We start from the raw sequence: 22,314 nt of genomic DNA on the forward strand, positions 1-22,314 counted from the left end.
TTTTGGTCATTAATATCAATGCACTTTAATTGGATTCAAGTCTTGATGAGGGCACACCATGATCTTCATTGTTTTAAAGCAATTCAGAAGATGACTTTGCATGTGTGTTTTGAAACTGTATCCTGCTGTAGAAGTGCGCTTCAGTTTTAGACTGACCCGAAAAAATTCCTGCCGACCCTAACATTTTTACACCACGTAAAATTATATCAGGGGTATGGTTCTCCACGGCCCGCACACCACACACAGAGTTAAGTTGGATGTTTGACAGCAGCCGCGGAAGGTGGTGGCATGGCCATGTGTCATTTCCTCATCCGCGCTGATTATGTTATGTATTTAAGCCTTGTTCACTTGTTGCCAAATCGTTGTGTGTATATGCATGTGTGTTTACGGGCGTCAGCTAGTGTAACTGCCTCGTCCCATGTCATCGCATTTCCAGGTCCTGAAGGAGTGAAGTGGCCCAAGACAATCAAACTACCACCATGCTTGACCGTTGATGTTCTTTTTCTGAAATGCTGTGTTACATTTATGCCAGATGTAGCGAGACACACACCTTCCAAAAAGCTCAACTTTTATCTCAGTAGTCCATATAATATTCTCTCCAAAATCTTGGGAAGCATCGAGAAGTTTTTTTTTGTAAAGGTTGTTTGAGCATGTATGTTCTTTTTTTCTATTCATCACTTAACAGGTCATTGCCCCCTCAATCTTGGTCGCCGCTGTTCATGCCAATGGGCCTGTGCAATTTTATCGTGTTTACAGTATATGTCAGGACAGTATACAGTGTCGTGAAAATGTATTTGACCCCCTTCTGATTTCTGTATGATTTGCATATCTATCACACACAAAGGTTTCAAATCATCAAACTATCTTTAATATTACTTAGAGACAACCGAAGGAAATACAAAATGCAGTTTTCAAATGACAATTCAATTTATTAAGGGACTAAAAAAATCCAAACCGTTTTGACCCTCTGTGAAAGTGTAGTTGCGCCACTTGTTAAATCACAAAGTCATCATGACTAACCACAAATTTGGTGAAGATGAGTTGGATTTCAGAAGCCACACCTGATCAACACAATACTTGTTGAATTAACTCACCTGCAGCATTCCAACATGACAATCGTAAACACGGTCCTTGAAGAAGCATGCGTAGCTGTCCTCTCCAAAAAAAAGGCCTTTTTCATCCATGTTAAAAACGTGCACCCACCATCGAGGAAACTCTTTATCCACGTATTGACGAGCAGCACCATACAGAGGCTGTTTATTTTTTGAAATTATTCAAACCAGCCTTTTCTGGTCAAAAAGCCTTGTCCTCGAGTGTGAGAAACACAATGCAGGGTCCAGCAAAGTGAAACGTGCCATGTCCGGAGCCCTGGAGGATGACCCAGTAGGTTCCTGTGGTGCCCGCGCTATGTGCTGCACAAAGTGGTTGATTCCTCCCAATGTGTCCCGAAAAGGAGTGCCCGCAGCACCCGAGAGGTGGTAATGCCGTGGAAGTTTTCGCTGGGCTACAACGCTGAGGTGGTACAGTATTGCAACTACATAATCAAAAAATACTTATGATGTGGTTCTGTTGGCTTCATCAAGCCGTGATCTCCAACGCTCACTGGAACAGTTCGCAGCCGAGTATGAAATTTATCACCTTCAAATCTGAGACCACGTTCCTCAGTCGGAAAAGGGTGGCGTCCCCTCTCGGGGTCGGGATGAGATCCTGGCCCAAGTGGAGGAGTTCAAGTTTCATGGGTTCTTGTTCACGAGTGACAGAAGAATGGAGCGGGAGATCGACAGCCGGATCAGTACAACGTCTGCAGTAATGTAAACTTTGTATCGGTACATTGTGGTAAAGAGGGAGCTAAGTCAAAAGGCGAAACTCTGAATTTACCAGTCGATCTACGTTCTTACCCTAACCTATCATCACAAGCTCTGGGTCGTGACCAAAAGAACAAGATCCCAGATATAAGGGGCCGAAATGAGCTTCCTCCGCAGGGTGTCCAGACTCTCCCATAGAGATAGGGTGAGAAGTTATCCAGGAGGGGCTCAGTGTCGAGCCATGCTCCTCCGCATTGAAAGGAGCCAGATGAGGTGGCTGGGGTATCTGATCTGAATGCCTTTCGGACGCCTCCCTGATGAGCTGTTCCAGGCATGTCCCACCAGAAAGAGAGCTCGTGTACGATCCAGGACGCGCTGGCGAGACTTTGTCTCTTGGCTGGCCTGGGATCGCCTCGGGATTCCTCTGGAAGAGCTGGATGAAATAGCTTGCGAAATGAAACTCTGGGTATCTCTGCTAAAGTTGCTGCCCCTGTGATCCGGCCCAGAGAAGCGGGAGAAGATGGATGGATATATGGTATTTTATATAAAGAAAATAATAACATTTACTTACCCTGGCTTCATGAACACACGTCCAAAGTGAATCTGAGCATGAAGGTCAATGTCCAGGACCTGCTTAAGGAAGTCCTAGTTGGACACACAGTAAGTTATAGACAGTATACTGTGGTCAAATTTAGGCAGATGATTAAAAAAATTGATGATTCAGCATGGAAGTAAATAGCATCGATGTGTCAGAGGGTGAGGCTACCTTCTCTCCCATTGACACACCCCCTGAGGTGATGATGACGTCAGCACGACTGATTCCCTCGTGGAGAGCTGAGAGCAGGTCATCAGGGCTGGAGATTCAGGTTTGAAATTACACACTAGGATCATGAATCATCACGTATAATACTAGAAAGGATTAATAGAGGAATCAATGAGATATGTCATGTTTCAAACGAGAAGCATTTGGAAAGATATGGATGATGGTGTATATATTGTACAATGCTTTGAAAAAGTAATTGCCCCTTCCTTATTTATGATATTATTTGCATATTTATCACACTTAACCATTTAAAAAAAAATCTAATGAAAATATCTCACATGGATAACCCAAGTTAAAAAAAAACTTTCTAAATGATTATTATTTAAGGTCATAATGGGGACAACATTTCTGTTTTTAAATGATTTTGGTTGATCTCAGGGTAGCTGAGAAGAAGAGAGGTATTGTAAGGACTAGGCAAATATTTCTGTTAATTAAATAATATCCGATAGGTCATGTCATATATACTGTACCTTTAAAATTTGAAGTCAAACCTCTATCATTTAATGGTGTTTTGAGAAGAATTTTATCAGCAATTATGAATTTTCATGGGCGGCGCCATTTTGGCAAATCACATGACCTACATGTGCTGATGTGACGTATTACGTGCCCCAACAAAGGCTCGCTTACGTTGGGACACAATTGATTTTTTGGATTTATCCTCATCTGATGAAGAAATAGCAGTATCGGTTGATGGAGAAGACGGAGGAATACGTCCATACAGATTTGAACCTTTGGCTGTAAATAATGTTGAATATTCGGATGGTTCTTTGGACGGGAATGACTCGAGTCTGGCTACGCGGAGGCGGACATGCGGGACACACCATTCATTCATCCTATCAATTTTGGAGTGTGTTCAGGCCAGCCAGCGGAGGACTGCACTAAGGACAGCACTCGTGGCCATGAAGGATGGTAGAACCCATCAGTGAAAGGTAGGCCTTATATTGTGGGAAAGGTTGATTTAGCCAACAGGGTGGCCGGGGTCGAAGTGATAATGAAATGATCTTTGGGTTGGTGGAAGTTTATAGACCGTTTTCGACTGATGTCACACACCTTCTGATTTAGAACGCAGACACCATCTTGGTTTGGTGGAGTCACGTAAACACACGTAAATACCTAGGAATCATTTTAGAAAGGCGTATGAATGGGGGCGCTCTGCTATGTTATCGGTTGCTCAAACGGGCGTTGTAAAGCGTCTTTCTTTCGACTGCCAGCTGTGATCAAGAACCAGTGCAAGAAAACGTAGCAGTTAGCAACCAAACGGCGACAACTGTGGCTGTCTAGCAGCCAAGCACAATGCTCGTGTGTGAATACAATGCATGTTCCAAAATCTGTATTTTCTGTTTCATGATAATAAATTTCCAAAAACGAGTTATCGCATCGCTAGCTGTTTCTTGAGTTGAGTTAAAAATATAGCTGTGGAAGTGGAGAAAAAGGTGCGGGCTCCACTTCGGACTCGTCCCGGTCAAATCTCACCCTCTCTCTCTCTCTCTCTTTCTCTCTCTCTCTCTCTCTCTCTCTCTCTCTCTCTCTCTCTCTCTCTCTCTCTGAGAAAAATGAAAATAATCTCCACCTCTTTCGTTGAAATAGTCAACATAATTTAACACAACGCTGACTATAATCACTTAGTACATTTTTAAATTGCATTGTGCGGTAAACTAACCTTAGCAGTGTGGGGAGACACATTTCTTACAATGGATACCGCCGCATGGCGAACCCAGCCATTGATGAATTGGTTGTAGGCCTCCACACCTTTGTAATTATTGGTCCACGATATAAGCGCTTGTCGAGAAGAGGTTAAAGTCGACTGTGTCTGAATAGGTTACCAACGCCCACAATTGTGTGCTCCATTTGTGTTTCTCCAAGGCATATGGGTCGATATTGTCGATTAAAGCACACTTCTTGTCATAACAATTTCTTGAAATAACATCTAATAAGCACCGATAACTTTCCAGTCTTTTTAGCCATCATGCGTCATTTTAACAGTCGTACGAACATTTGTGTAACTCTGGTATATATGCAAAAGTATTAGAGTGAACAGCCTGTCAGTAGAGTTAACTCATCCAACACGGCCAGGTGCCCCGGATGTAGTCACGTGGTCGAAAACAGTCTAGACTGCCTCAAGGGGCACGGTACCTCAACTGGTTAAGCGTTGGCCTTACAGTTCTGAGGACCGTGGCTCGATTTTTGTGGAGATGTTCTCCCCATGCCTGTGTAGGTTTTCTCCGGGACACTCCTGTTTCCGGTCCTGAAATGATTCTTTTTCTTACTGGACAGAACATGCCACTGAACATTCCACGGATAATTTCTATCCGAATTATGGCAAAATTTCACGACACAGTAAGATATTTTACAGCGTCCGATCGTGGTGGTCCCGCATGTGAAGACACTACAAACCGGCGAAGATTTCTTTGATGGCGCACGTAATACGTCACATCCGTGCACATAGGTCATGTGACTTGTCAAAATGGCGGTGCTCGTGAAAATTTGTAATTGTCGATAAAAATCTTCTCAAAACACTATCAAATGTTAGAGGATAAACCTCAAATTTTCAAGGTACAGTACATATGACATAACCTATCGGATACATTGTTAATCCAAACGACCAGGCTTCCCCTTTGAATAGTACCAGTCAAAGTAGGTTGCAAGCTCTCAAAAAGAAATGCATCATGGCAAGATCCAAAGAAATTTAGGAAAAAAATCTATCATTCAGCCATATCCAAAGCTTTGAAACTCCAGTGGACCATGGAGCAGACTCTAGATGAAATCCTCGCTCGTCTGTGTGGAGTTTGCATGTTCTCCCCATGCCTGAGTGGGTTTGCTCTGCTGTACTCTGGCTTCCTCCCACATCCCCAAAACATGCATGATAGGTTAATTGAGGAATCTGCAAAGTCTGTCGATATAAACTTTAGTGTTTGTTTGCTTGATTATTTGTAGCCTGCGATTGGCTGGTGACCAGTTCAGGGTGTACCCTGTCTCTAGCCCGAAGGTAGCTAGCATAGGCTCTAACATGCCCACAAACCTAGTGAGGATAAGTGTTACAGAAAATGGAGGGATGGACAAAATATTTTTACTTGTCTCCAACAATGCCCAGGTTGATGGTGGGGTATCCATGTTCCTGGATGGTCGCTAGCAGAGTCGAGCGGTTGGAGTCTCTGATCTTCCCCGGGTGGAGGTCATCCTCTGGATTTAACAGCTTGAATGCAAATACAATCAATGAGTTTATTTTAAAAAAATGGTAGGAACACTCCTATGTGTATCTGTGTCCAGACACCTCATTTCCAGTTGACATGACAGCCACCACTGGGAACTTGTGCACACTGACATCAATCACACCCACAGTAGCCAACAGACCAATTTCTGATGGGCCCATATGTGTTCCTTTGGCTAAAACACACTCTCCTCGCCTGATGTCATGACCTATTGGCCTGAACAGACAACAAATGATGACAATGACTTCTATTAGAGGTGAATTTCTGAAATACCTGTTTGTGTGTGTTTTCTTTTTTTTTTTAAACCTTATGTCCTGTCCAGGCCGCACCTGCACCATAATCCTCACTTCTAACTCTTCAGTACCCTGAAACAGACGAACGATAATATTCTTGATAAGACATACTTGCATCCCCAACAATTATGATTATTATTTTTTGCTTACATCATCAGACTCCCTCAAAAGCTCTGTATCTTCCACTTGGACGACTGCGTCAGCACCACAAGGAATGGGAGCACCGGTTGTCACCCTCATCACTTGGCCTGGCATCACTGTGTGGGTGGGCTGCAATGATGTACAGATTCATATTTGAACTGTCAACTTTGAATTGCTGTACATAATCTGCCTCTAGGCAGGAATCTATACTGAGATTTAACTCCTTAAAAAATAAAAATATATAAAGGAGGGAGCAGCTGTCTATGGTTAACTCGTCATTTATTCCTGCAGTTCAGAGATATGTAATTACAGCAAGCATTTTTTACTTTATTTTAATTTTACAACAACTCCCTCGATATATGTTTCACTTTTGGTAGCTTTTTGGCAACATGTCCCGTAATACAAATGTGTACCAAAACAGACCTTTGGGATGACCACAGAATGTGTGTACAATGCTTTGTTGTGTTTGGAATGAGCTAATCTCTCACTACAATTTTAGAGTTAGTTTTTCATCTGCTTTTTTCCCCTCAAAAATATAGAGCTCGTGCACCTACGTCATAAAATCACATGACATTTGTTTACGTCGCCATATTGCCGGTCAAGCTAAGCACTGCTCAATCCTAAATCGGTTGGAGATGACACGGAAATATGTCTTGTAGCACGACGCCCAGAGTCTTGTCCAATACCGTCAGACATTCAGAAGGTGAAAATAAAGACCCTAAGTGGAAAAATGAGATAAACTCTGCATAGAGGACCCGTATTTAATGCCCAAACTGATGTTTTCGCCGATAAGAAATTGGACCCTTAATTCGCTTCCGCTTGTCTTGGACAACTGGATTAACACATGTATCTGGTAAGTAAGTCGTCAAGATTTACACAGAAGTGTTTGAAAGCGTAGAAAAGTCCAGACGCATACAAATACTTCCTTGCTGGATCCATTCTTAATCAAAAATAAATCCCACATAGCAACGGAGCCACCCAGATTTTTTTCAATACAAATACCAATATTTAAATAAATCACCCCTAGTTTTACACACACTTGCATTGATTAACTATGATTGAAAAAAAAAAAGACAGAGTCGGCTCCTCAGTACACAATGCGTGTTGCGGCCTTGCATTCATTAACTATGATTGGGGAAAAAAAAAAAAATAGACAGCGACTCGGATCCTCCGTACATGAAGTGTGTTGCGGTCACACGTTAAACTTCAGTAAACTTCTCCATGACAGAAGTTGTTTTTTTTAATTAGCATTTTTCTCAATTGAGTCCAATGCGTATTTGAAAAAAGAAAATAAACCGCTGGGATAGGCTTCAACCATACACGGAAGCGCGTTGCAGCCACGGATTGAACTTTTGGCTGTGTGACCGACGGTTATGCATTGCACTCATTTGAGAACAATGCATATTGGAAAAAAATTCAATGGGTGTTCTACATACTTGGCCAATAAAGATGATTCTGATTAAAAGAAAATGTGATCTAACATATTGGTTAACATGACCCTGTCCCAGCTTTTCTGTAACATGTTGCAGCCCTCAATTACAGCCAGAAAAACATTTTTAGTTTGAACATTAAACAGCTTGTATGTCCAATGATGCATCAAACAGGTTGTACATGATTTGCAAATCATTGTATTTTTTTTTTTACATGTTTAACAACAGCCCAACTTAATTTGAATTGGGTTTGTAATATTTAATAAATATACAATGAGTTTACAGTCAATATTTTTGTAGTGTAATCAATTCAATATAGGTTAAAAATTCCACAAATCATTGTACAGGGTTCCCTTGCTAGAAGAAAATAAAAATACAGCCAGAATGCCATATTGCAGAAAGCCACATTGATGCAATGGGAGTGATTAGTTCCTGGTGCGACATCAACCAATGAGAGCACGAGTGGCTTTATCACATGAGCTGATTGGTTGCGCATCATCAAAGCCTAACCCAGCAACTTCCCATGTCCCACCCATTTCCTTTTTACCCTGCATTGTCCCGTTTATGCTGTTCACGGTCTCTCGTTTGTACTCTATCTTAGTGTTATATTTTACTTTTTTTTCCAAGTGATAACATTTATTGATTATGTAGTTGCAATATCACCTCAACGGTGTGCCCCAGCTAAGGTTTCCTTTACAGCGGCCAAGGGGTGGTGACTCCACGTGGACTTTTATCCTTTTAGGGATCCAGCGGGAGCAATGGGATCCTATTTGGGAGAACTTTTATCCTTTTTGGGATCCAGCAGGAAGAATTCCCACTTTGTTCAGCAAAAGGTACGGGCACTGTGGATGTCCTCCAGGGCTTCAGACAGGGCAATTTTTATCCTTGTTGGACTCTGCACTGTGATTCACCCCCTCTACGACGAGGCTTTTTGGCCAGCGAAAGCTGGATTGAAAAATTAAAAAAAAAAAAAAAGTACGGCCTCAGAAACGTGCCTCTGTATGGTGCTGCTCGTCATTACATGGAGGACGAGTTTCCTAACCTCATCAGTAAGGGATGGCGGGTGCAGGTATTTAACATGGATGAAAAAGGCCATTTTTTGGAAGAGGACGGTGACACACATTTCTTCAAGGACCATGTTTACGACCATCATGTGGCAATGCTGCAGGTGAGTGAACTTAAAGCTTTGACTGCGCAGGTCTGTGGAGCAGTGAGAGCAGTTGCTAGTGTATACAGTTTACAAGTTTAGTAAGGGCGAACGCGGAGGAGTAATGATTAAGAGAGGACATGTTGATTCTGAGTGCTTGAAGGATCTAATAAAGCCTTCCGAGCCGCAAACCGGGGATTCGTACCATTATTGTTTGTGCCACCAAGGAGTCTCGCCTGCGTTTTCTGACCACGGGCAGGCGACCATTGCAGGAAAGATCAACAAAGGTTTTTATAATTAAAGACTTAGGTAAATATGTGTACTGTTATCTTTGTCTCATTTGTAAATAATAAATGCTCTTCATATATTTTAATCATTCTGGTACCCAGTTACACATATATAAAAACATTCCTGGGGTGTGTATGTGGGGTGAGGAGGAAGTCCTACTACGCGGTTTGTCACATTTCACGGGGCGTTCTGGTCCCCATTAACTGCGAAAAACGAGGGATTACTGTGGTCTGCATTTATTTACAATTAGACAATATCCCAACATCAATGGAATTGGGATTTGTGTGAGCATATGTAAGCAAGATAAAGTTTTCCCGGAAAAGTTAGCTTTTCAAGGGTTGGACAAAAGAATATTATGATTTATTGTGTTGGATGTCTTTTTAAGAGCAGGAAAGACAGCTCGGACTGTGCGTTACATGTCAAAATAAGATTTTACTTTTCCACCAGATAATTTGCACTTTTGGTCTGAACCCAAATCGTAATGGTAGCATTCCATCATTTAATTCTATGTGACTCATAAATTGCATTGTTATGACTATTTTTATTTATTTATTTTTTAAAATGAAATAGGACGACTACTTATTGCCTGATAATTACTCACCTGATTGGCCGCCCTAGATTTAGAACTTGGAATGTTGTTTGTTTCCACACATGTGGTACTGTAACTATTTTCCTGCCTGGGAACTAAATACTTGGTAGTAGTGATTTGCCAGACAAGAATGACTAAAGGATATGCATTGACTGCTCAAATTATTGACTTTGATCGACATTTTAAATGTCTGTGAACTCGAAATGCTAATGGTTAAAAAAAAAAAAAAAAACTAACAACAACAAAGGAGCTTCCCTGACTTCTTCTATGTCCCAAAAGGTATGAGATTTGCACATATAAAGCTGTAACAACACTTGTTACAACATAAATTTAGTATTCTGTTCACACATACATTGAAGAGAAAACAGTTCGGAATTTAGGTAATGTAACTGTTCTCCAACGGCTGCAGTTGGGCAAAATAAGGGCAAGTCACACCCAATAAAATCTGACTCAAGACAAAATTTTTTTTTTTTAAAGCATCACAATCCCTTCCTTTAGGTTTTAGATCATTGCAGGTGGTACTCCAATAGGTTATCAATAATTATTTTTGGTTGTCTTCACTGCTTTGGACAATGGAAAATAACTGAATTGATTTGGACCATTCTGTTTCATGACAGAGTGAATAAGGGCTGACCTGTTGTCCAGCCTGTGATTCTCCCATGATGAAGCGATCTCCTGGGCCATCAGCAGCTGAAGGACAACAGGAACAACATAAATTAAATTAACCATGAAAAGTGTAGCATCTCTCTTGAATGGCAATTCAAAGGATGATTTAAATGCTAATCTTAACTCCAAAATGCTAAACACAAACAAAATCTCACATGTAGTGAGGATTGACTTCAAGAATCATCTGCTTTAATCAAATTTTCCCACTGCCTACCTCTTACAGCATAGCCATCTTTAACTGAAGCAGGAAATGGAGGAAGGTTGTCTTTGGCATAGATGTCCTGAGCGAGCACTCGACCCAATCCATCTAGAAAGAATAATGAAATTCTCATACCATTTCAACAAAACTCATATCGCATACAGTTAGACATTAAAGGGACACTCTAAAGCAATTCCTCCCATCCAGCATTAGAATTGCATTCAAACCAATGACACACTATTGCCTTGAGTTTTTTGAACATATATTACAACAATGGTAACTGCCGTAAATCAAACAAGTTAGAATTTCTCATCAGATACTTTTGAGTGTTCACTCAGGGGAAGAGAGTCGTGATTTCAATAAGAAAACTAACCCTTCCTGAGCCATCATGGTGAAGAGTTTTTCTGTCCGAACGATCATAGGAGTTATGTCGTCTGGGTCATTAAGCCCCTGGTAGGGTCAACCATGGCAAACAGGTGCTACGTGAGGGATCAGAAAAAGGATGGATGATAGAACCCTTATGATAATAAATATTAAAGGACCAAGGTTTCCCTTTCCCGGATGCAGGTTACCCCCTGATTTGAGTCAAGCATGGAGGTGGGATTTGAAGGCAAGCACATGGCCAGGCCTGTACCCATGGGTTCCAGCCGAGCACAGCCCAAACAGGCGACGTGGGTCCCCCTTATACAACTGAGGGAGGGACCAGGGGGTCGGGTGCGCAGTGACCAGGTGGCGGCTGAAGGCAGGGACCTTGGTAGTCTGATCTGATTACCCTGGTGTATGAGAGGGTAGCCTCCCTCCATCTTTGGGTGTGAGGATGAGTCCTGACTGTTGTTTGTGCCTATGCACCAAACAGCAAATCAGAGTCCCCACCCTTTCTGGAGCTCTTGGAGAGGGTGCTGGACATTGCTCGCTGTGGACCTCCACTGGAGTGGGCAGGATCCTTTTGGACCCTCCACATCATGGCCACCAACTCTTCCAGCTCCTTCCGTTGGGTAAGCACTACCAAACAATGCAAGTCAAAACGAGCACTCATTCGAAAAGTTTTTTCCCTCTGGCAATTAAGTCATTAAATTGTTGATCAGCGAACCTAAAATTTTCTGCCTTTTGCCGTTACACACCTTGACATTGTGCCAGTCAATCAGTATTAGTATTAAGAATGTATTCTGTACACTATAGCATGATTCGTCACCTTAAACTGCTCCCTCCCTTTGCACAATTGTCATTGCACTGGTCTATGACGGGAACCAGCTACTGGAAATATAAGTACCATGCAAGAGAAGACATCTATACAAAACACACACTATATGTGCAGTAATGTAATAATTAATTGGTTGGTCACTACACAAAAACACGGTTCTAGCCACACGTAACTGGTCAGTGTATTGTGTCACCAAATCACTTCCCTCGGTGTTTGGCAAGTCCATGTCACGATAGTTAGCTACTAGTTTCATGCTAAGGATAACTTTTCTGTTTTCCTGCCTATGATCATGATTCATATAATGTGTTGACAATGTACGCAAAGAGAACTTTCAGCTTTGAAGCTCAGAACAAGTCAACAGTAGCACTCGCAAAGCAGGATTTATTTATTTATTTATTTTTCAGAATTCATTTCATCATATTCATCTAATGAAATTTTTTTCAGTGTTATGGCTGGAACGAGTCACTAAACAAAATGCAGACTGCCCCTAACATTTGAGAGTTCTGCTCTTGACCAGTCAACGATCGCCCCCTGCTACAAAGATTCTATAGAATTACTATAGAAATCTATAGAATTATATAGAATTTGTACAGAACAACCTCTTCTACAGAACTTCGGCTGTGACTTTCTATAGAATTTCTATAGAACAAAATGTTTCTGTAGAAATTCTATAGAAATGTTTGAAGAACACAAAGTGGCAGTGTTTGAGCTCAAATTTCTATAGAATTTGTACAGAAAATAATTTCTGGAGAACAATTTTCAAGCAACATCAGAGTTAATACACATGCTGAAGTTACATGATAAAATGCATCAAGTATTTGTTACAATATATAAATACTGTCATGACTATGGAGATTTAAAAATAGGGCAAGTCCATCATGTAAGACTATCCACTATTATAAAGCCTACTTCTTGAAAAATCGGAAACCAGCTGTCAATGTCTTGAAGAGGGCACTATGTTCACAAACCTTCAATCACAATTAACCAATTGGCCAACAGACCAAAGAGAAGTCATCTGACCAAATCTGGATTTGAACCAGTATTCCACAGTTTTAAAGATGCGGGCTGTGAAAACCACCCAATCAATCTTGAGTACCAATATGACCATCAAAAATAAACAGCTGACATTTTTTTCAAGTTCGATTATTAAAGTTTGCAGAGGTAGCCACACTAACATTTCCAACTGTTCTCTATGGGGCAAGGCTTGCATGTGTCACCTGCCAGCCAATGATAAGAGTTTTTTCAATTCCATCCATCCATTTTCTTGGGCGCTTGTCCTCACGAGGGTCGCAGGAGTGCTGGAGCCTACCCCAGCTGTCAATGGGCAGCAGGGAGGGTACACCCTGAACTGAACTGGACTAGAACATGTGTAATGAAAAATTTGGTACTTACATTAATATATTGACCTATTTTGCAGGTAAAGCTACCTTGGCAAATCCTCAGAAGAAAAAAAATTTTCATCTTAAGAGTGGTACGCAATTTTAGTAGATGGAATCTTGCTACTCAGCCAAATATATCTTAAATATCCTGAAACACTGGCCTCCACCATTGAGGATATATATTGCGTCTAATTAAGGGTGCCGGCTGTGCCGATTACATTTATAATTAATCCAAAACATCAGTTCTTTTTTCAGCTAAAACAAGTGGTTATGGTACCCGTCCAACTTCCTTGGGGTAGAATAAGACGGGTATAGTAAAAGTGACCAGTAAGTTATTTATCCCAGTTGTGCATGGTGAAATCATAATTGGCATGTCTCATTTAAATCTCTCACTGCATGCGCATCAAGTGTCATTCATTGATATAGTATTTTTTTATATAAATGTATAATTTGGGATGTTTTGTTTTAATTTTTCATGAAAATGATAATTTTTCAAAGAGTCCAGGAATTCAATGAATTGATGTCATGACTATATCTATCGACTTGTCAGTGATGTGATATTGTAGGTCGTGGTTTATTTTCTTTACAGCTCCAAAAACCTCCAGAAAACCCTTAAATGGAGGATTCGGAAAGTGATGCCAGTCCTGTAATTGCCCTGCAAGACCATTAAAGTAAATACATGTTCTGTTCAAAGCACTTTATAAGAAGAAATCTAGGCCAAAAAGAACAATAAAAAAATGGTTACTATGATATTCTGTTTTATTCATACTATTTTAGGCAGTGGAACAGGTGGTTCACCGTCAACATGAAGAACCCTGAGACATTGAAAACCAAGACATCTATCATCAACTTCGAGCGATCCACCACCAACCATGAGTCTCACCCATTCCTCCAAAGAGAGTTGGGCCATGTAAGAAGCAAGTAAAGCAAATGTCTATAAATAACTTGTCTTGAGAACTTTTTTGTCATATTTGTGCTTTTGCATTCTGCGCGTGTTGTTGTTCAGGGTTCCAAAAACAAGTGCTAATGCTGCTTACTGAGATAAGCACCGTCAGGCATCAAGATCATAGGGCAGCAGCACAAGAAGAGGACATCAACATTGTACAGAAAAAATATCCGGCCGACTTCATTGTCCTTGAACAGAAGGTGACTGAGGACCCTTCTGCTTCTGCAGAACTGGTATGTTTAAGTATATAAAAAGATGTCGAGTTTAATTTTAACAACAAAATAACTCCTAATTTTGCCATTCTCCTTTTGATTTGCAGAAATTTCAAATGTTGAAAGTTGGAGGAGTAACCCTCAAGGAAAATATTAAACGGAGAAGAGGTAATTGGATATGATATATTTCTTACAGAATGTTTTTTTTTTAATAGTAATATACGGCTGAGAATCAGGTTAAGATTTTGTACTTGTTTTAACTTTCAAATGATATTGCAATTATTAATACAATTGAAAGTATTTTGTGTGCTGTTTGCAGACATTTGCATTTCTATGGAATGTTTCTATAGAGATTCTTTAGAAATGTTCTATAGAATATTTTTAGCAGGGCCTAGCTGTTTAACTCTGCCGTCCAGACTTGCTGCCACTCAGTTTTAATTCCTCATGTCAACCCAAGGTGCTTTCCTCACGTTGTGAAAAATAACTGGTTCAATATTTGTTTTGAGAGAGTTCTGCCCTCTCATTAAAAAAAAAAGTTTTATTTATCTGTATACCTTAAAAACATGCAGCACATATTTTTGCAATGGAAATTGAGAAATTAATTGCTAAAGCCCTAATTTTAGGTCACATTTTGCAATTTTACATCATATACTTCTGACCCCCTAAATGCACAAAACACATGGTGGAGACTGACCTCTGTAGTTAATGACTTCAATTCCCAGAATAGGAGTCATCTCTAATACAGTGATGAAGGCTTTGTCCATTGATGTCAGTGGAAATGGGGACATCCGATGACGTCGTGCCACTTTGCTGATGTCTACTGCACTGTGGCCTGCATAAGCGCACACACAATAAAGGTTACATTTTGTACATTAATGTAGTTTTGCAGAAGGTTGATATGTTAATTACTTACTGGCCCTCAGGATGTTCTCATTACTGCCACATCGGGACTGGACCTGAGTGCAGATAATTATTCTCCTGTTTTAGCCATTGTTTGGGTCACATGTAACAAACATTTAAACTCTACTTGATTACAGGACAGTTGTACATATTGCCCTGTGACTAACAATTGGGAGTGGTTGACTCACAGTGGACAAATATTCAAAAACATTTTAACATCATGATGATTTTGGTCATACTAGGAACAGCCTTCCTGCAGATTTGATTTTTACAATCCAGTGAAATCTATCTATTGTAACGTCTGAGGTATTACTAGGTTTAAACGGTTAATTTAAACAAAATTATCGTGAAGTATTTTCAGACCTTGTGCAATAGCCACTGCATTTCACAAGTATCTTATTCTCAATGTTTACAAAAAACAAGTACACATCAAGAAAAGTGGTTTATGCTTTCCCCTTTTTCAAAATTCAGGCAGGAACCATCAGATAAACAACAATAGTGAGCTAGTTCAAATAGAAGGCAGATGCTTTCTATCCATGTGATAAGCTAATAAACGGCAAATTAAATACTACAACCTTTGGAGAATTTCCATGTCTGCATGTTTTTCCCATTTAGAATTCACATTATTTGTCTTTATCAGGCACATCTGTTTATATTTTGTTTGCTTGAAAATATACTGGAAAAACTATGAAGGGGCCAGGCACAGCAAGATATGAGTAAAAATGCAAGAAATGCTTCTTTTTCTTTTTTACATCTTAAAAAATAAAAGCTTCTTTCTGCCACAAGCAAGAAAGATCTTGATTCCAGCTTCAGTTTTACGGTGTCAACATTCATGTTAAACAGTGAATGCTTTTGTCTACCTTAGGGGTTGGGCACGATGCAGTGGAAAGGCGTGAGGTCGCCTGTGTTGCCCGTGGTGATTCAGAAGGAGTGGAGCTCAAAGAGGCAGAATCTCGAGGAAGCACCTGAACACCTCGAGAAATGATAGAGTCTGGAATCTACAGATTAAGAAAAGACATCTAGATTACCCATGTGTTCCTTAAAAATCTCCGGCCTTGATGGATATTGATATGCACCAAAAAATGTAGTCTAGTATTGAACAGAAACACTGATGACACAGCAAGTAAAATGTAACAGATTTATAGTTTTCAAGGTCTTCAAACAAATAAAAATATGAGACACATATAACCCAAGTTAATTTAGAATGCTTTTTAAAAAATATTTTATTAGGAAGAAAAAAAGTATTCAAAAGTTACCTGGCTCTGTTTGAAAATGTAATGCCAACCTAAACCAAATAAATGGTAGAGCTGTTACCTTTCTGTTACCGAGCAGAATTCATGCTTCTATCAATCATAGTAAGTTTTCCAGGTTCTGAAGGAGAAAATGAGTCCAAGACCATCACACTCCCATAACCATGTTTTACTGCTGGTAGGATGTTCTTTTTCTACAATGCTGTGCTACATTAACAGCAGATGTAACTGGATACACACCTTCCAACTGTCACCTCGTCAGTGCAGACAATATTCTCCCAAAAGTCTTGGGAATCATTAAGTGAACGAGCAAGGCAAAATTACAACTTCAAAGCTGCTTTGACTGCACAGATTGGAGCGTCTTTGAAAAATTCAGTGAGCAGCCGAGATGAATTCACGGATATTGTTATTGTTTGATATTGTATGGCAGCTTCTGTGAGGGAGTGTGTGTCCCAACAAAAACTTTTCCCAAAACAAGCCATTACAGCCAGACTCAGGCAACTCCGCCAGGCGAAATAGGTCACAAATCATAGTGGAGCTCGGGCCCTCAACGAACAGACGAGAAACGATCTGATTAAAGAAATTAACATTGTAAAGAGGGATTATGCAGAAAAACTGGAAAAACATATTGCCGCTAAGACTACAAATCAGTCTAGCAAGCATTACACTCACTCGCCAATTACAAGCGACAATCCCTCCCAGTAGACAACAATAGTGGGCTAGCTGATGACCTGGACAGCCTTTACTGCAGATTTGAACCTGCTTCAAATGCTCCACCATCATACTGGTCCCAAAAAAGCACCAGTCTCAGGTCTTAATGACTACAAGCCTGCTGCCTTGACATCTGTGGTCATGAAGTCCTTTGAACGCCCTGTGCTGGACCACCTCACGAGCGTCACGGGTCCCCAGCTGGACCCATTGCAGTTTGCCTATCGAGCAAACAGGACTGCATATGATGCCATCAACATGGGTCTGCACTTGATTCTTGAACATGTCCACAGCGACAAAACCTATGCGAGGATCCTGTTCGTGGACTTCAGTTCTGCGTGAAACACCACCATCCCTGAACTCCTCTCCCCCAAGCTCCTCCAGCTCAGCATCTCACCTACCATCTCCCAGTGGATTATGGCCTAACGCATACACGGACGGATGGAAGTCCGTCCCTCCGCCCGCCCGTTCGTCCACTTTTTGAGCCACTTATCCTCACATGGGTTGCGGGAGTAGTGGAGCCTATCCCAGTTGTCAACGGGCAGGAGGCAGGGTACACCCTGAACTAGTTGCCAGCCAATCGCAGGGCACACACAATTACACCTAGGGCCAATTTAGAGTGCCAAATTAATGCATCTTTTTGGAATGCAGGAGGAAACTGGAGGGCCCCAAGAAAACCCATACAGGCACTGGAAGAACGTGCAAATGCCACACAGGCAGGGCCAGTATTGAACACTGGTTTTCAGAATTGTGAGGCCAACGCTTTACAGCTGCGCCACCGAGCCGCCCATTATGCAATAATACCATAATAAAAATCCTGCATTGCCGCTCAGTTGCCCAAGAAGGCACATCTAAGGGCCATCCGAAGTCTGCCAATCTTCTTCTTCTTTTTCTTTCAGCTTGTCCCGTGAGGGGTCGCCACAGCATGTCATCTTTTTCCATCTAAGCCTATCTCATGTATCAACCTCTCTAACACCCACTGTCCTCATGTCCTCCCTCACAACATCCATCAAACTTTTCTTTGGTCTTCCTCTCGCTCGTTTTCTTGAAGTCTGTCAATGAACATCTGAATCATTCAGAGAATGATTGTGAGAAGTTGATTGTCAGATGAGACAAGAATCAAGTTGTTTGGAATCAATTTGACTCACCATGCATGGAGAAATTGGATTTCAAATGAGTGTGCGACTGTATGCTTATTAAGTGTGCCTTTCATTCGGGAATGTCCAAGGGTTGGAGGAGGATGGGTGAAGAACAGAACCCAAGCTGCTTGAGGTCCACTGTGAGATATCCTCCACCAGCCATGACTTGGGGGGCAAAGTCTAGTGCACGTGTTGGTCAACTCTACATTCTTAAATCCAAGGTCACTGCAAGAGACTACCAGAATGTTTTAAAGGACTTCTTTTGCTGAGAATCTGTATGGAGATGCATGCAGATGCCATGTTCCAGCACCAAAACCTGGTTTGATGCCTGTGCCAATTCAAAAAATCTAAACTCATTGAAAATCTATGGGGTATTATCAAGAGCTGGGGGACCCAGACATTTTTACTCAAGACCTACTTTTCAAGCAGTCAGCTTCTCATGATCCCCCCTGGGAATGGGGTGGTGGGTGTAAAGAGAAAGCAAAAGAGACCATAAATTGAAGGCCACCTTGCTGGGACGCACCTTTATGTGCATGCGATCTAAGTATCTGCCACACTTAAATCAAGCGACAAGATGGATGATTGGCTGACATCAACGTTCCCTCTAATTTTTTACGTGTCTGAGCATACACACTAAGCCCGTGAGCGCTCCCTTTGGCCACTGTGAGCAACATCAGACGTACAGTGAAGAAAATAAGTATTTGAACACCCTGCTATATTGCAAGTTCTCCCCCTTAGAAATCCTGGAGGGGTCTGAAATTTTCATCGTAGGTGCATGTCCACTGTAAGAGAGACCATCTAAAAAGAAAAATCCAGAAATCACAATGTATGATTTTTTTAACGATTTGTTTGTGTAGTACAGCTGCAGATAGGTATTTGAACACCTGTCTATCACCTACAATTCTGACCCTCAAAGACCTGTTAGTCCGCCTTTAAAAGTGCACCTCCACTCCATATACTTTCCTGAATAAGATGCACCTGTGTGAGGTCGCTAGCTGCATAAACACACCTGTCCACCCAATACATTCAGTAAGACTCAAACATGTAACATGGCCAAGACCAAAGAGCTGTCCAAAGACACCAGAGACAAAATTGTACAACTCCACACGGCAGGAAAGGCTACGGAGAAATTGCCAAGCAGCTTTGTGAAAAAAGGTCCACTGTTGGAGCAATTATTAGAAAATGGAAGAAGCTAAACATGACTCTCAATCTCAATTTGGAGTGGAGCCCCATGTAAGATATCACCTCGTGGGGTCTCAATGATCCTTAGAGAGGTGAGTAATCAGCCCAGGACTACACGACAGGACTTGGTCAATGACATGAAAAGAGCTCGTACCACCGTTTCCAAGGTGACTGTTGTTAAAACACAAACACATCATGGTTGGAAATCATGCATGGCACAGAAGGTTCCCCTGCTTAAACCAGCACATGTAAAGGCCTGTCTTAAGTTTGCCAATGACCATTTGGATGATATAGAGGAGTCATGGGAGAAGGTTTTGTGGTGAGATGAGACCAAAATGGAACTTTTTGGTCAGAATTCCACTAACCGTGTTTGGAGGAAGATGAATGATGAGTTCCATCCCAGAACACCACCCCTACTGTGAAGCATGGAGATGGTAGCATCATGCTTTGGGGGTGTTTTTCTGCACATGGGACAGGACGACTGCACTGTATATAGGAGAGGATGATAGCGGTTATGTATTGTGAGATTCTGGGGAACAACCTCTTTCCCTCAGTCAGAGCATTGAAAATGGGTCGTGGCTGGGTCTTTCAACATGACAATGACCCGAAGCAAACAGCCAGAAAATCCAAGGAGTGGCTTCGTAATTAGCATATCAAGGTTCCGGCGTGGCCTAGCCAGTCTCCAGACCTAAACCCAATAGAAAATCTTTGGAGGGAGCTGAAACTCAGTGTTGCTCAGCGACAGCCCAGAAACCTGTCTGATCTCGAGAAGATCTGTGTGGAGGAGTAGGCCAAAATCCCTCCTGCAGTGTGTGGAAACCTGGTGAACAACTACAGGAAATGTTTGACCTCTGTAATTGCAAACAAAGGCTACTGTACCAAATATTAACATTGGTTTTCTCAGGTGTTCAAATACTTATTTGCAGCTGTATCACACAAATATATCATTAAAAAAAGAAAATCATACATTGTGTGTTCAAATACTTATTTTCTCCACTGTATGCACTGGGGTCAGATCAGTGTCATTTAAATTATATGGCTTAGTAAAAGATTCAGATTACAGCATTTACATTCCAATCAGAACATTTTTAAGAACAATTTTGTTTGTGTTTTTGCAAACTTACAATGAAAATGTCAACAAACCAAAAAAAAACAACAACACAAAAATACAGAGCTAAACAAACTCACTAAGAACTCTAAATTTGACAGGTCGCTTCCAATTTTGTTTCATTTATTTTTTTTAAATCCACAATGTTACCCCTGTCTTTTTTTCTTGGTGTCAAACTATTACTATTTATTATTAATAAGAATAATAATAATATAATTATTTCCAAAATATCTTGAGAAATGCATGTTGAAAGCTGAAGGGATGCTCCCAAACTGTTTTAAGGTTAATGTTATGTTGCCTCCTATATTTAAAATACACAATTAGCTTTTGTGCACTGTATTGTCTGTGCTTTCATCCTCGATCGGGCTGTGCCAAGGTGAAATTTTAACATTACACATCTCATCCTGCACTTTGTTCTCTGGCTTGAGATCAGACCTTTCTCACTCAAAAAAGAGAAAATCTCATCCAGTTTCACCACTTTTTCTTCTATTATTCACATTCTCCGACATTCATGGCACCTTAAAGGAATAACATTTCTTTATTTTACTTTTGCCATCATTATCGAACGTAAACACAAGCAGCATGTCTAGCTCGTCTTAGCTCTACATTGCCCAGACTTTGTTGCTAAATAAAGCAGTGGTGGTGGCCGCTGTCATTATAAACCACATTGATGGGTTGCATAAGTACTGTAACATTTGTAATTATGAGTGTACCCCTTCAAGAGTGTAAGGTAAACAGGCAGGAGAGTGTGTGGCTGAGCAGCAGGTCGTTGTTAGAGAAAATTCCGTGTGCTGCCGAAATGTTTAAATAACATCAGGCTGACGCTGTTTAATTTTTTGGCATGCTGTCAAGCGAGCGACCAAAACTGACTCACGATTGAGCACCCCTGATCAAGAGGGACACCAGATATGAGGGACACCAGATGCAGAAACAAAGAACTGACAGCAAGCATCAAGAACATCTGCACTTCCGTAACTCCCAAGCAGCACTTGCTTACCTCAACGACATGACCCATCGAGGCAGTGATTAAAGGAAAGGGATTCCCAACCAAATACTGAAAATTAACATATCGTTTTGAAAATACTATATTTTGATTGATTGAATGTGACCCTAATTTCTTTTTTTCTAAAAAACTCAGTCAGTAAAGGATGATTTCTTCATAGAATTCTACATTAGTGGGCTTTGTTAACTGTAAGCCCAAATAATGTAAAAATAAAGAAATACTCCAAATTGTTTAAATTGTGGGCTCTGAACCTATAATCTAAGAAAGGAACTATTTTTATGAAAATAAACCTATGATCCATCAATTTTTTTGGAAAGTGTCTGTATATAGGGAGAAGGGTTTTCACAAATTTTGAGTTAAACTTTGTGGGTGCGTCTGATACTTGGGTGGGCATTCTACACAAGAAATATGATAAATGCCTTGGGATGTTCATATTCGCTTCACTTGTGTACTGACTGACATAGTACAAACCCTGAGGAAACCTCTCTTCATCAATACAATTTCTACCGCTTATCTGAGGTCGGGTCACTGGGGCAGTAGCTTTAACAGGGATGCCCAGACGTCCCTCTCTCAGACACTTCATCCAGGTCTTCTGAGGGGATCCTGAGATGTTCCCAGGCCAACAGAAAGATGAATCTCTCCAGCGTGTCCTGGGTCGTCGTCCCAAGCGTCTCTTTCAAGTGGGATGTGCCCAGA

General features: G+C 41.0%; 1 protein-coding gene and 1 long non-coding RNA gene across 6 annotated transcripts in view; one reads left to right on the forward strand and one right to left on the reverse strand.

The window, feature by feature from the left end:
- Positions 1-22,314, reverse strand: part of gphna (gephyrin a) — a 119,883-nt gene that overhangs the window by 34,837 nt on the left and 62,732 nt on the right. For all 3 annotated transcript variants that reach the window (XR_009798299.1, XM_061842772.1, XM_061842773.1), the window contains exons 9-19: positions 16,089-16,226; positions 15,242-15,284; positions 15,023-15,160; positions 10,606-10,698; positions 10,360-10,415; positions 6,281-6,400; positions 6,144-6,202; positions 5,900-6,053; positions 5,700-5,821; positions 2,572-2,659; positions 2,377-2,450 (exon numbers count right to left, since the gene is read on the reverse strand). Coding sequence is in view for 2 of the 3 variants with exons in the window: in XM_061842772.1 (XP_061698756.1) it covers positions 2,377-2,450; positions 2,572-2,659; positions 5,700-5,821; positions 5,900-6,053; positions 6,144-6,202; positions 6,281-6,400; positions 10,360-10,415; positions 10,606-10,698; positions 15,023-15,160; positions 15,242-15,284; positions 16,089-16,226 (1,085 nt within the window). In the remaining variant the exon portion in view is untranslated. The remainder of the gene's footprint in view (positions 1-2,376; positions 2,451-2,571; positions 2,660-5,699; positions 5,822-5,899; positions 6,054-6,143; positions 6,203-6,280; positions 6,401-10,359; positions 10,416-10,605; positions 10,699-15,022; positions 15,161-15,241; positions 15,285-16,088; positions 16,227-22,314) is intronic.
- LOC133512834 (uncharacterized) lies at positions 10,712-16,209 on the forward strand. 3 transcript variants are annotated; one of them, XR_009798301.1, is made up of 7 exons: positions 10,712-11,344; positions 11,447-11,585; positions 13,760-13,841; positions 13,948-14,080; positions 14,177-14,349; positions 14,436-14,496; positions 16,094-16,209. It is a non-coding gene; the product is annotated as an uncharacterized LOC133512834 (long non-coding RNA). The 3 variants fall into 3 exon arrangements; XR_009798302.1 differs by having other exon boundaries at positions 10,712-11,066; positions 11,158-11,585; XR_009798300.1 differs by having other exon boundaries at positions 10,712-11,585.

This window comes from Syngnathoides biaculeatus, chromosome 15 (genome assembly GCF_019802595.1).
Source record: "Syngnathoides biaculeatus isolate LvHL_M chromosome 15, ASM1980259v1, whole genome shotgun sequence".
In the NCBI taxonomy this organism is placed as follows: domain Eukaryota; kingdom Metazoa; phylum Chordata; class Actinopteri; order Syngnathiformes; family Syngnathidae; genus Syngnathoides; species Syngnathoides biaculeatus.